Source organism: Podarcis muralis, chromosome 17 (genome assembly GCF_964188315.1).
Source record: "Podarcis muralis chromosome 17, rPodMur119.hap1.1, whole genome shotgun sequence".
In the NCBI taxonomy this organism is placed as follows: Eukaryota; Metazoa; Chordata; class Lepidosauria; order Squamata; family Lacertidae; genus Podarcis; species Podarcis muralis.
The window spans coordinates 15560657-15575422 of record NC_135671.1 but is presented as its reverse complement, the minus strand read 5'-3'; the positions used below and the strand labels follow the sequence as shown (position 1 = coordinate 15575422).

Genomic DNA, 14766 nt, shown 5'->3' with positions numbered 1-14766 from the left:
CTAGGTTGGCAGGAGCAGGGACCGAGTAACGGGAGCTCACTCCGTCATGGGGATTCAAACCGCCAACATTCTGATTGGCAAGCCCAAGGCTCTGTGGTTTAGACCACAGCGCCACCTGCATTCTCAGCCTACTGGCTAACGGTGGGCTAGCTGAAGTAGGAAGCCAACTACATTTGGATGGGCAATTTTGAGATGAGCAATGACAAAAATGAAGAAGTGAATGAAAGCTTATCCAAATATTGCAATCTAGCAAGGTGCGGGGAGACATGCGCAGGAACGCTGGTTTATGAATGCACAACTGGGAACTGATGTAACAAGAAGTGTTGGATCAGGGCCAAACTGGACCGGTCTGGGTTGTGTGGTCATGAATGTTTTCAACACAATCTTCTGTCGACAGAAGACATGATATTAGCTCATTTGCCTAGACATATTGGTGATCTTATTTTCACAGCTATGGTCCTGCCAGTCTTGAAGATTATATGGCTGTATTTCTTTTTCTTTTTATCCAGACTCCCTCTTGTGGCAGAACATGATTAAGAACCCAGTTCTAACCAAAAGAAAAAAAATTCCTTCCAGTAGCACCTTAGAGACCAGCTAAGTTTGTTATTGGTATGAGCTTTTGTCAAAATTTGAAACGTGGTTCATTTTAAGAAATCTGCAACGTGGGCCTGATGACTTCACTTCTTTTAAAAACTTCACTCCCGAATCTGCACTTTGGTTGCAGGGGCGCTCCATTCCCTTAAAATTGAAGCCTATTGTTTTGTACTCAAGAAAATGCAGCAATCTCCCACACCCCAGACAGAGTTATCATGAACAGGGTGTAAGTAATAGGACCCAACTGGAAATTGTACGGTTGTCACTAATCACACAACCTTCCATTCTCGCATCTCGTCGTGAACTGTCATGAAATTGCCAGCATTTGTTACCTTGTTCCTTTAAAGTTGTTGTTGTTAATGTTTACACAACTAAGCAAGTGTGCTGCTTAAGACTTCTATGTGATGACGATATACACATGTGCCTTTCTTTCGGGGAGGGGGGAATCACTAAAGAATATGGGAGGGTGGCAGACAAATTGTTTATCATGGGCTACGTCAGAGGTGGAGAATTTGTGATCCTTCCGATGATGTTGGACTCCACCATGAGAGAACTCATCATGCTGTACTGAATAATCATCAATCAATCAATCAATCAATCTTTATTGCAGTCAAAGACCTGACAACAGTTTAATAAGCAGAGTCAGGTGGGGGAGCAAGTCATAAAGTCCAGTGCAGTTTATACTGGAACGCCCTTCTGTCAGATGTCAAAGAAATAAGTAAACACAAATCTGACTTTTAGAAGACATCTGAAGGCAGCCCCATATAGGCAAGTTTTTAATGTTTGATGTTTTGATTTGTTGGAAGCCACCCAGTTAGATGGGTGGCATATCAATAAATTGTTGTTGTTGTTGTTGCTGCTGTTATTGTTGTTGTTGCTGCAATAACCTGAGTCAAATCTTGTCTTTTACCCCAGTCTTCAGATTCTGAAACACACACACGTCACACAAATACTAACATCTGAAAATATTCAAACCCAGGGCAGGCTGGTGACGTAATAGTCACTTTAATGTTGGTTAAGTATGTGATCTGTGGTCCTGGACGCCCAATGTTCAAAGCTCACCACAAATATCAATTTCCTAGGTGGCTGAAAGGAAATCACACACGCCCCTCTCTCTCTCACTCACACACACACACACTCATCTGGAACATCAGTAGAACAATACTGACCCACCTTACAAGGTTTCTGCAACAACTATGGAAATAATGCAAGTAGAGTACTGCGATGCTTCAGTGTGCTCTATTGAATTATTTAATGGGCTATATTGAGTGTGTTACTTAATGAGATTGATGGGCATGTAGTAAACTGAACTAAAAGAACAAGGAAAGATTGAAAACCACAACTCAAGTACATAAGAGTAATATCCAACTTTGAAAACCGAAGGAAAGAAAAACAGGGTGCCTGAGAATTCATTTTAAGTAGTTTAATGCCACCACCAAAAATAAAAAAATAAAAATGAAAGCCATTACAATGAGTAAAAAAGAAATCAGTTTTGAGTCCTCTCTTATTTTCACAAACCATCAACTGAAAGTTTGGAGAAGCAGCAGCTGCAGTAGTGGACGATCTTCATTCTAAGGACTCTCTGTCTCACTCTGACTCAAGCCGTGGCAACACAGGGAGAATAAGGTTTCCAAAGGCGGAGTCTTGGGTTATGAAGTATCCTGAAGAATGTGCATGAGCATGCTGGAAGAGGAAGAGACAACATCTGGAAAATGGGACATGAAATACACCCATGCAAGAGTAGCCTCCCCATGGCGCTAGCCAAGCATGAAAAACACAAATCAGATTCAGAGGTGGTTTGGTGGTGGCGAAACCTCTATATTGGAGGTTTCAATCCTGAACACAGTTGGATTGATTTAATCCTTTCGACATCTATGGGATTTAATTCTGTACGGCAACTAAAATGTTGTTAAGAGTCAGGATCTGGAATTCAATGTAAAAGACAGGCGCTAATGCTTATGGGGTTGTCTATAATTTCTTCAGGCTGCCTTTGCATCCTCTGCTGCTTGAATTCCAGCCTGACAGTATGCAGGGGAGAAATGAGCCTGAATCTAAAATGAAAAAAACAATGTGGTACAGCAGGCACAGGCAAACTCGGCCCTCCAGATGTTTTGAGACTACAATTCCCATCATCCCTGACAACTGGTCCTGTTAGCTATGGATGATGGGAGTTGTAGTCCCTAAACATCTGGAGGGCCGAGTTTGCCTCTGCCTGTGGTACAGGATAGCCAGGCACCAATGCTATTATTAAAGGTCTAGTCGTGGCTGACTCTGGGGTTGTGGCGCATATCTCGCTTTATTGGCCGAGGGAGCCGGCGTACAGCGTCCGGGTCATGTGGCCAGCATGACTAAGCCACTTCTGGCAAACCAGAGCAGTGCACGGAAATGCCGTTTACCTTCCCACCAGAGCGGTACCTATTTATCTACTTGCACTTTGACGTGCTTTCGAACTGCTAGGTTGGCAGAAGCTGGGACCGAACAATGGGAGCTCACCCCGTCGCAGGGATTCGAACTGCCGACCTTCTGATCGGCAAGTCCTAGGCTCTGTGGTTTAATCCACAGCGCCACCTGTGTCCCTAATGCTATTATTACCGCATCACAAATAATTCTCAGATATAACACTATGTTATCGCTGTGCAAGTCATAAAGCTGCAAGATGCATGTTAGTTTGGGTCCCTACCACATGCAAAAAGGTCCTTAGGAGCAACAGCTTCCAACGCACCAAGACCAAAAACAAAACAAAAACCCCAACGAAATATGGATCCTGTCAACCTGAGTCATATGTGACTGGGACAACTCACCTGCAGAGCGGCCTTTTGCTGCGCCGCTATGTGCTGCTGCTCAGCATGATCGCGGAAATCCTTGTTAAGGGAGGATCTAGCTAGAGAGATGCTACAAGCAACAGAAAGGAAGGGAAAAGAGAGGCGTCACACAAGTGCAGCAAAGGGAACAACCACCACGAGATCATGGGTGGGGTGGACATTTCAGAGTCAAGAAAGTTCCATGATCTCCTACTTGGAAATACGAGGCTTCAAATTTTGGGGGGATTTGAACATGCAAGACAGTGTGCGTCAACACACACCAGGCGGACCATTCTGTTCTGGAACACTCACCCCAGCGGAGGCAGGTCAAGTCAAATGGAAAGGAAAGCCCTGCCCCAGAGTAAGCCAAAAGGAAGTCAGCTGGAAATCATGCAGCAGAATGATGCTAGGGGAACCCCCGGCACGTTGTGGGGTTTGGTTTTTTTGCTTGTTCACCAGCGCCACCCAATGACTTGCCTAAGTGATACCTGAATAAAACAGCACTACTAACCAGGGGTCCATAGTCTTCAGGATGGGGAGTTCATATGTTTGGAAGAGTGGCTGCAGAACTCTGTATGCAGGAAAAGAGTTTCCCATTGAGATCGAGCCCGGACAAGGTCTCTCCGTAGTTGACAAGTTAACAGTGCACAAAAACACTACTACTACACCATGAGCAATAAATCAAGTTCTAGGCTAAACTCTTGGGGGATGGGAAAGAGGAAGAACTGATATAAGAGAGAGTCACACTTATTCATTGTTCCCTTCAGGTTCCACTTAAACATCTTAGTGGCTTACTGTAAAATCGAAGGTCTAGAAAAACTATGGTCCAACGTCTGGAAGGGGAGGCTTGGAGGTGATGGTGAAAAGGTGTGGACTGGCCGCTGTGAGGTTCTGCTACTTTCTTGGGGGAAAGTGCCCTGAAATAGCTGGTTATGTGTACTCCCTGGGCAAAATACAAATGCATCTCCAACAATGTAGTAACTTGGCACTCCTAATAAAGAGATGAAATCTTCACCTCTATGTTCACCTTACGAGGCTTTCCAAACTGCTCTGAAAAACTGGATGTCTACATAGGCAATAAAAGTGTTCAGACACACAAATGCTCCTGTGAGCTATTCGATGTCATTTTATAACAAATATTTGAAAGACAGAGAGAGAGAGAAAATTAAGTTGTTTTGGTGCTGAAATAGAGCAACTAAGAAATCAAACAATCACATGCACTTCACTAAGTTGAGTTTGTGTACATATAGACCTAAGAAGGAATAAAAATGTAAAGAACACTGGTGTGTGTTTTTTTAAGTGTGGAAATGAACAACTTATGCTTTCCTTAAAAAAATTATTCTGAAAGGTTTTTAAAAACTGGGAAAGGGTCGTAGCTCAGTGGTAGGTAGAGCATCTCCCTTGCTTGCAAAAGGTCTCCAGGTAGAGATGGAGATGTGCCCTTCTTGAAACTCTGTGGAGAGCTGCTGCCAGTCAGGCAGAGACAATAATCAGTTAGATGGACCCAGATTTAGTAACACAGAGGGAAAATGTTTGGCTTTTATGTGTTCCAGGAACCTGCTGAGGTTCTTCTGCTGGAATTTGATATGTGCTCTAACATTCTCATCTTCTACTGCTGGCAGCCTTCGGTGTTTGCATTTTTATAATTTGTTCGTTTATCTAGATAACTTCTATCCCAATTTTCTACACAAAGATGTACTTATAGTGCTTTGTACTTCTGATCTGCAGTATTGTATTTTAAAGGTTAGCTGCTACTGATCTGCTTGATAATTTCAATTGCCATTTTATTGAGATTTACATTAGCCCCTCTGGGTGCCAGCAGGAGGAAAGGTTGGGTGTAATAACCAGCCAACAAACAAACAAACAAACAAAAGCTATATGATATTGTGGTTATTAAGATCAGTGTGTTTTAGTCAGTGCTTTTTTATCGGGGTGCACATATCCCTAAACATATTGTGAATCTAAGTTTGGCATCATATTTCAATATGAGTAAGAAAATGAGAGTACCCCTAAATGTTTTTTAAAAGGAAAAAAAGCACTGGTTTTAGTGTGTTAGCTACCTTTGAGAGCCACCTTTGTCTGAGGAGTGGATGAAAATAGATTTAAAATCAAATCAAATCGGGGTTGCTAGTGTGGGACACACATGCAACCGAAAAGACATTCCCAGGTGCCCGTGCTGAAATTTGATTTGAAAGAAGCACTCTATTGTCTGCGTGTTGTGCTCACAACAGTTCATCTGGTTTGCAAATGCATTCACAAGCCCAGTCAATTTTGGCAACCCCAACTGTGTTTAACTTCTCCTCTTCCAGAGCGAAAGAGCAATGGGAGAGGGTCAGAGGACAGAAATCCAAGGCACATGCTGGCTGCCCTCCTCAAAGCTACGTTTTGGGGAACAACTAGTGCACAACTCTGTTGTGAAACGGGCTTATTGGATGAACATGCAGCTGACATGAGAAAGCTGCATGTGGCTTTCCTCTTTGATCTGAGAGCAAGACTGAAAGAAAGAGACAGGTCTCTAAACATACTGTACCTGGCTCCGGGGTGATTCGTGGAAGACTGGTTTTGCATCAGTAGCTTCCTCTTCTCTTTGTCGAGCTCAGCCAAGATCGCAACCCTGTTCTTATTTTGAAAGCCTGGGAAGTGTGAGAGGAATGTAAAATGTTACTGATGCATCCTATTACCTTGTAACCCTACTGGCTTCAAGCCTCTCCCAAGCGAATGATGATGAATATCAATGATGAATATATTAATCTTCAGAGCCAACGAGCACAATCCTTGAAGTCTATTTATAACTTTCCTTTCTCCTCTCCTCATTAACAACATGAAATACCTTCCTAACAATGTCATCCATACTAACCATTTAAATAAGTCTTTAATCTCGAGCCTGGCTTTCAAGAGCTGTCTGTTTTACACTGCAAGAAGGTTTCTGATATTAAAAGCACTGCTTCCTCCATTAGAAATACCTCGGCATAGATTCCTGACCATCCCAACCATCTTAGTCTATAAATGGCAAACATTTGTGACCAGAATAATTTATACAATGTGTGAAACTCTCGTGCCATGGCTGATTGGCAAAAATCAGGCCTATATATGTGTCTGTGTTCTTCTGCCACTCATAGGAACAGGATAAAATCTTAAGATTCAGAGTTTTGGTTGTTGGAGCCAGTCATGGTGCAGTAGCTAGGGCATTGGGCTAGGACCCAGGACACCAGGGTTCAAATGCCCACCCAGCCATAGAGCTCACTGGGTGACCTTGGGCCAGTCACTGGTGCTCAGCTGGACATCCTTCCCATAGCTGTTGTGAAGATAAAATGGGGAGAGGGAGGCAGCTCACAGGCATGACCTTGAGCTCCTTGGTGTGTGGGAATGTGGGATGAGACATACATATTTTACTTTTAAAGTGAACAGCCCTTGCTCAGAGCATTGAACCAAAGGTGAATTGTTCTGGGAACTCTGCAAACGCCATCTTGGTACTCAATACAACCCCACAATTAATTGGTGGTGGTGGTTGTCACCATGAGCTCATTTATGCTTATATCCACTTGCTTTGATATAAGCTAATGGACTTGCTTTGATGTTTTCCTTATCTGTGGGCTTGGGGTTCTGGGCTCTCAGCCCAGAAAGGGGAACGATCTGTTAAGATTTGGGTATTTGCCACCTATGCCCTCATCTGGGGAGGTGAAGTGATGGGGAGGCCTGGCCAAAGTGACAAACGCTGCTTTGTGTAGAAAGAATGTAGGAATAATATTATTATTATTATTATTATTATTATTATTATTATTATTATTATTATTATTATTATTTATTATTTATACCCCATCCATCTGGCTGGGTTTCCCCAGCCACACTGGGCAGCCCCCCATAGAATAATAATAATAATAAAGCGACAAAACATCAAACATTAAAAACTTCCCTAAACAGGGCTGCCTTCAGATGTTTGCTTGGGTGCAAGCAAGCCATCTCTTTGATGCATCTGTAAAGGCTGAGAGACCTGGCAGGCTGACTTGCTGTCAGTCTACACCTTTCTTTCTTTCATTACAGCACTAGAACTGATCGTGCTGGCGTTTTTGACACCCTCCTTTGTCATCCCTGCACCCAGCTGCTCCCACAAGCCCTCCTTTGGGCCTGTTCAGAACACTCCATCCTGTACAAGTTAATTGCTGTTAGAGACATTACACCAAACATCTACTGACTCAAGAGACGGTCCAGTATTCCATTAAACCAGTGATTCCCAATCTTCGGGCTCCAGCTGTTTTTGGACTACAGTTCCTGACGACTGGTCCTGCTAGCTAGGGATGATGTGAGTTGTAGTCCGAAAGCAGCTGGAGACCCAAGTTTGGGAAAACCCTGCATTAAGCCAATGTACAAATACATGAGAACACAGTTCTTCCAGGAATGCCTATTTAAGGAGCTGAGCACACAAACATGGCAAATAAGCAGAGTTGTAGAATTGTAGAGCTGGGAGGGACCATAGGGGTCATCTAGTCCAACCCCATACAATGCAAGAATCTTGCAGGACAAAGAGAGGTTGTTTTGTTTTTGAATGCCAAAGTCTCTTTACCAAGTTAGTACTCTAGCTGAGAAATAGCCACACATATGCCTACTGGAAGCTTCTTCATTCCAAATCAGACCAATGGTCCACTAAGTCAATAAGGGATACTGACTGGCCACAGGTCTCCAGGATTTCAGATCCTGGCCTCTCTGATGCTCTGGAAGCTTGCCTTGGACCAAGGAGAAAGCACAGGAGGTGATGTTTTCCTCCTCAGTCCAAGCCTCCAATGATCACCTCAGAGTCAGGGATTAGCACACTTGACTATGTGCCATTTACAAAATAATCATAATCACAATCACAATCAGTGCTTTTTTTTCTAAAAAAATGTTTAGGGGTACTCTCATTAACCGCTTCTGTCTGAGACTCAGGAAACACACTGACAGGAAATGAAGACACCATCGGGGATAGCAACAGAACTGACGATTCACCGTGCTAGAGAAGAGACTTAAAATTTTAATTGTTTTAGTTTCTCCTCCCGCTAGATTCGCAAAATATTTAGGGGTATGCATACCCCTGCGTCCCCCCAGAAAAAAGCTAATAATAATAATAATAATAATAATAATAATAATAATAATAATAATTTGCATATCGCCCTTCATTCGTAGATCTCAAGGCAGTTCACAACATAAAATTACACTATAATAAACACAAGAAATGGGCTTGACTTGGACTTTCTGCTGAGAGGAAGAATGCATGTACTTTCCAGGGTGCTGTAGAATTTTACGGAGGATATTCTGCTATTTTTCAGAAAGCCAGGCTAAGGTCTCTCCTGGTGGTAGAGATCCTGCCCTTCTGAACCAGAGAACCAAATTCTGGACCTCAATAATCATCCACACACAGAATAGCAAAGCTTAGAAACAGAATACAGTAGCTCTGCCTTCCCCAACGTGGTGCCCGTCACCTGTTGGTGGACTGCCAATTCCCATCATCCTTGGCTATTAGGCATGTTGGCTAGGGCTCATGGGAATCAGAGTCCAGCAACATCTAGAGGGCCCCCGGTTGGGGAAGGTTGGTGTAAGCGATTACTGCACCACTTATAATAACCTAATTGCATCTCGCACAATTACCATCTACAAGCCAATTCTCTCAACCTCTTTCTTTCTTACAACAAACTATATTCTGATGTATTCTCCCACATGTTCAGTAACAATTAAGGAGAATTCATGTCGCTTATTAGATTTCCTTTGAATTATTAAAGTATGAATATTTTACTTGCCTCCAATAACTGTGACCACATAGACAGAATAATGCAAGGCATTATGGATGTGGTGTCCTTGGGGAAATCTGCACATAAAGACTAATTAATGCCCTCAAGTTGGAGGCTATGTATTAGGACTAGTGATTTAAATGCTAAATAAAAAGGTCCCGGTCCTTACCCTTCACAAAGAATAACACAATTCTGAAATGTATTGTGACTTTAAATTAGATTAGGTTTGCCAGGTCAGGAGCATCACAGACCCTGAGATTTCAGGGCCCATTCTTGAGACCCAAGGCAACCCTGCTGATGCCTTTGGTGATGGAGGTTAATTGGGAGAGTGGAGGGGAGAGGGGAGACACTCCCCAATGCAATAATCTGCAGCCAGCTCCTGTCAGTTTGCGAGCAACATGTACAGGCTTCTTAATATTAATATACAGTATTTTTCGCTCCATAGGGCACACCTAGTTTTTCGGGGGGGGGGGGGGTTCAAGAAAAAAAAATACCCCCCCCCCCAGCCCCAAAGAGCAGTGTACAGGCTGCGCAACCTCTCCCTTCCGGAGAAAAAAGCCATAGCCCCGTTCAGCCTCTCCCTGCTGGAGGGGCTGTGCGCTGCTATCCCTGGAGCCTGGAGAGCGAGAGGGGTCAGTGTGCACTGACGCCTCTCGCTCTCCAGGCTTCAGCGAAAGCAACACAAAGCCTCCAGAGCGCGGAGGGAGCACTCCCTCTGCGCTTTGGAGGCTTAGTGTTGCTATCACTGAAGCCAAGGAGCCTGCATTCGCTCCACAGGACACACACATTTCCCCTCAATTTTTGGAGGGGAAAAAGTGCGTCCTATAGAGTGAAAAATATGGTATATATTTACGGCACTCTCAGGCACCTGGAGACTCAAGCCCTTCATCAGCCACCAGGAGGGGGCCAGTCAAGCTTTGAGACTCAAGATCAGACCTGGAGGTCTGGCAACCACAATTAGGATAGTTTAATGAGGAAAAGAGTCAACTCTATATTAACACATATTACAGAAAGAGGAAATGTTCCATGAATGGTTCTCTTTTTATATACTCTCACACGGCAAAAACAACCAACAGACCAATGCTTTATTATTATTATTTTAAGCACTGATGATGAGAGAAAAGTTCATTTTACAAAACTGATCCCTGGGTATAGGCTCCACAACCTTTCCCCATAACAGTCAAGTTACACATTCAGAAGCTTCAGGTAATACAATCTTCAATGACAGTAGGATTTCCTTATCCACCTATCAGTTTCCCTATTTTTTCAGCCAATTCACCCAGGGTGATTTACTGCCTCAGGACATTTCTAACATTGATTTCTAATTATTTCTAACGCTGATTTCTAAGCTAGCAGGGATATTTCATGTTTTTCCACATAAAAGAGAATCTGTGGTCCTAGTTATACGGAAATGCAACATTTACCTTGTCCAGGAGGATTGGAAGCCATCTTGCCAGGTTCCCCCTTAATTTAACAAGAAGCAGCTATAACCTGTTATGTGAAAACCTATCAAAATGAACAGAAATTAATGTGTGAACATAAAGGCATACAACTCCAAAGTTCAGCAATAGCTCCATCCCAACTCTTGGGAATGGTTGCAAACAATACAAAGTAGAAGCTAGGTTGGTTTTATTTCTTTATAGCAGTATTTCAGTGCTGCCAATTTGTACAATATAAGACGGCAGGCTGCAACAATATATAAAATAAAATATAAAATACCATTAAAACAGTAAAAGACAATTACAGTGGTGCCTCGCAAGACGAAATTAATTAGTTCCCCGAGTTTTGTCGCCTTGCAATTTTTTTCGTCTTGCGAAGCACGGTGTCAGGAAAGTTTTGGAAAAGCTTCAAAAATCACCGAAGTCTTCAAAAACCTCAAAAAAGGCTACCACACCGCGTGCTATGAGTTGCTCCTCGAAGTCAAGTCGCAACTGTATTAACGGTGTTAAGAAAAAGGAAACAAACTTGCAAGACGTTTACGTCTTGCGAAGCAAGCCCATAGGGAAAATCGTCTTGTGAAGCAGCTCAAAAAACAGAAAACCCTTTCGTCTAGCGAGTTTTTTGTCTTGCGAGGCATTCGTCTTGCGAGGTACCACTGTATAGCAAACACAAAGATTAACAGGTTTATTGCAGCATAAGCTTTCACGGTATAAAGATCAGTTTTTGTTTTTTGTTTAAAAAGATCATTGCATTGAAAACCTGCACATAAATGCAGCAGGCAGCAGTGGCAGAGCTTCATGCTCCTGCACCCGGGGGGGGGGGGGCAGAGAGCAGGCGAGGGCGGGGCTGGCACACGTGCCGGGGCGTGGTGCGTCGCCCGCAGGGATGTGGCGCACATCCTGAGGGTGTGGTGCGTCGCCCGCAGGGATGTGGCATGCGTCCTGGGGGCGTGGCCTGTCGCCTGCAGGGGCGTGGCTCCCAGCGCCGCGGGGGGGGGCAGCTGCAATGGCACCCCACTGGGATTGCGCTGCCAGGGGCAGTGTGCTCCCCCCGCACTCTTCTTCCTTCGCCAGTGGCTAGCAGGTTGTTACTGGAGCTGCTACCTGCAAGCAATCGGCCCACTTTCAGAAACAGCTGCACTGATTTGTTAGTGATGGTCTTAAAAGTCCTTTGAAGGTAAACAGCATTTCCGTGCGCTGTGGCACTTGTCATGGGGTCCCATTGCGCCAGAAGCGGTTTAGTCATGCTGGCCACATCAGCCGGAAAGCTGTCTCTGGACAAACGCCGGCTCCCTCAGCCTGAAAGCGAGATGAGCCCCGCAACCCCATAGTCGCCTTTGACAGGACTTAACCATCCAGGGGTCCTTTACCTTTTACGGCTAAGGATGAGGATACCTGAAGGCTCACAGGTATGAACCTGCCTGCTTTCTGACCTCGTCACTGGAAGTCTCCCATCCCGTGTATGCCAACAACCACTGGAATACATTTCATTGGTACCAGGGAAAATGGCTCCTCAGCAGCTGTGCCTTGACTCTCACCTGAGGGAAGGCTTCCTTTTCCAGAAAGGCCTTTTGCTTTTAACTGTGCAGTAAAATTAGGGACGCGGGTGGCGCTGTGGGTAAAAGCCTCAGCGCCTAGGGCTTGCCGATTGAAAGGTCGGTGGTTCGAATCCCCACGGCGGGGTGCGCTCCTGTTGTTCGGTCCCAGCACCTGCCAACCTAGCAGTTCGAAAGCACCCCTGGGTGCAAGTAGATAAATAGGGACCGCTTACTGGCAGGAAGGTAAACGGCGTTTCCGTGTGCTGCGCTGGCTCGCCAGATGCAGCTTTGTCATGCTGGCCACGTGACCCGGAAGTGTCTGCGGACAGCGCTGGCCCCCGGCCTCTTGAGTGAGATGGGCGCACAACCCTAGAGTCTGTCAAGACTGGCCCGTATGGGCAGGGGTACCTTTACCTTTACCTTAAAATTAATTTAACAGGGTGCTTCCTACTGTTATTTTCCCCACTGCTGTTCCTATTTAGTAGCTTGTTTTTTAATGTGTATGGTATTGCAGCTTTTATTTTTTACTCATTGCAACCCACCTTGGTTCCCCCCCCCCATGAAAGATGGGATAAAAATGCTTTAAAATAAATAAAATGGACCAATGGGAATCCAGATATCCAAGGCTCAGGGGCAGCTGGTCACCCATTTGTTCAGAGGAGGAGAATTAAGCTGGCAAAAAATACTGGCTCATTTTGAACACTAGAAAAGCTCAGAAGGTAGTTTGTTTCAACAAACCACAGTTCAGGTTAACCTCAGTTTAAGGTTTAGATCATGCAATAAAGTGCAGTTAAACAAACAAACAAAATGTTCCCAATCTCTTCCTCAAAGATCATCCCAAATTTTGATATCTAGGGTGGTCAGAGAGTGGGGGAGTGCACACCCTTATGAAACATCCTGCACACACCTGTGGGCCAATTGTCAGTAGGTAAAGCTCTTCTTAGAATGAGATATGGCAATAAGACTCTAAAATAATAATAATTTTATTATTTGTACCCCATCCATCTAACTGGATTGCTCTAGCCACTCTGGGCAGCTTCCAACATATACACTATATACTATACAGGGCTGCTTTCAGATGTCTCCTAAAGCTTATCTTGTTACTTATCTTGACATCTGATGGGAAGGCGTTCCACAGGGTGGGTGCCACCACCGAGAAGGCCCTCTTTCCCTTAGTTTGTTACACAGGCAATAATGACCAAGCTGTCTTGCCCAGAAAAAGAATAGGCAGCCTTACTGTTCTCAACCAGTCAAAGCTGAGAAGAGAGTGGAGCAGAGAACCTGGTGGGACTAGCACCCTACAAACAACCCTGTATAAAACAAATGCTTGCTAAATACATATGCACAACCTTGTGACAAGCTTTTTTTAAAAAAAGAAAATAAAACCCACAAAAAGGCTGCAATTCTATACCCACCTACCTGAGACTAAATCCCATCAGAGTTACAAAGCTAGTCGATGCATTATTTGAGCAGGCCAGCAGAAATCTGCACCAATTTAACAATGATTTATTACACTTTCTACTAAACTATGCCCAAAGCTGTTGCTCCTCTCTGCTCTTATTTGGTAACCCTGACTCCTCCTCCTCCCTCCTCCCTTCCTTACACTCCTTTGCACTGAAGCAGGAACAAGGAGGGTTACCATCTCCTAATCATTATTTAAAAAATAAAAATAAGTCTGCATAGTGGGTAGGCGAGGGGACAGAGACTAGCGGATTGAGATGTTCAGCCAACAAATAAATAAATAAATAAATAGCCCCGCCCCAGTTTAAAATACCTGGCAGGTGGGAATCCCAATTCATCCCTATCCTTCACGTGGGTTGTTTGCTCTCCCTTTTCTCTCCTTTGCTCTCCCCACCCCCGTTTGCACAGATGGGCTCTCCCGCGGCTCCCCCTCTTCCTCGGTTGGGATGCTCCCTCCGAACTTGACGTTCCCGATGAAGGAGCGGTGAACTCGCTTCGCCGCGTCTGCGCGTGCGCGCGGCGAGAGGAAACTCGCCGCCCTTTCCTTCCCCACCGCTCGATCTCTAGCGGCGTCTGAAAAGGGTAGAATAAAACGATCTAGCCTCTCTGCAGACTTATATAAAGTGTAGGGGTGCCGCACGTCTGCCAGCTTCCGAGCTGAGTTGGAACTTTCGCGTGATGCTTTGATGAGGACAAACGAGCGACTTAGGACGGTGTCCGATGAGGGCAATGTTAGCAAAGACTATCTTTGCTGCTGTTTTTTTCCGTGAGTGGGATTTCTGGCTGGAAATCCAAATCGGCGCTGTTGAAGAATCCCAACTGTTGTTCAATTATTATTATTCTTAAGGACTAGCTACGTTTTGGTTTTTTTATTGGAGGTCTCTAACTGCATAGTTGCACTGGACTACGCTGCGGGGCTGTTGCCACTCTCTCTTAGACACGACGTTTACACACACGCATACACAACCGCAACTTGATAATAATAGCGATCGGTTTGCATTTTGCAGAAAATGGTAGGTAGGTAGGTAGATGGAACTGAAATTTAAAACCACATGTTGACATTAAAATAAGATCTGCTTCTACCTTTTGATAGGGTGGGGGATGTTACATTGCTGTTCGCTCAAAGGCACTCTCAATTTCTGAATTTCTCTGCTGAATTCTCATGGGCGTGGTC

General features: G+C 44.5%; 1 protein-coding gene across 3 annotated transcripts; it reads right to left on the bottom strand.

Moving 5' to 3' along the window:
• Positions 1-2002: 2002 nt before the first annotated feature.
• Positions 2003-14164, bottom strand: INIP (INTS3 and NABP interacting protein). Of its 3 annotated transcripts, none has more exons than XM_077920970.1 (6): positions 13906-14164; positions 10579-10660; positions 5926-6028; positions 3907-3966; positions 3396-3486; positions 2003-2277 (listed from the first exon to the last, which is right to left on the bottom strand). In XM_077920970.1, exons 2-6 carry the CDS (start codon positions 10601-10603, stop codon positions 2182-2184), a joined length of 375 nt encoding a protein of 124 aa, XP_077777096.1. In that variant the 5' UTR covers positions 10604-10660; positions 13906-14164; the 3' UTR covers positions 2003-2181. The 3 variants fall into 3 exon arrangements, with proteins under 3 accessions (XP_077777096.1, XP_077777097.1, XP_077777098.1); XM_077920971.1 differs by lacking the exon at positions 13906-14164 and adding an exon at positions 13551-13778; XM_077920972.1 differs by lacking the exon at positions 3907-3966 and having other exon boundaries at positions 13906-14162.
• Between the last annotated feature and the right edge of the window lie 602 nt (positions 14165-14766).

Bases quoted from the DNA above. Each gene is read 5' to 3' on its own strand.
- INIP (XM_077920970.1), bottom strand. From the start codon at position 10,603: ATGGCTTCCAATCCTCCTGGACAAG. The intron at 3,967-5,925 runs GTACAGTATGTT...TCCTGCATACAG, and splicing joins ACGAATCACCCCGGAGCCAG to AGTTCTGCAGCCACTCTTCC. The intron at 3,487-3,906 runs GTTAGTAGTGCT...TGTTGCTTGTAG, and splicing joins CTGAAGACTATGGACCCCTG to CATCTCTCTAGCTAGATCCT.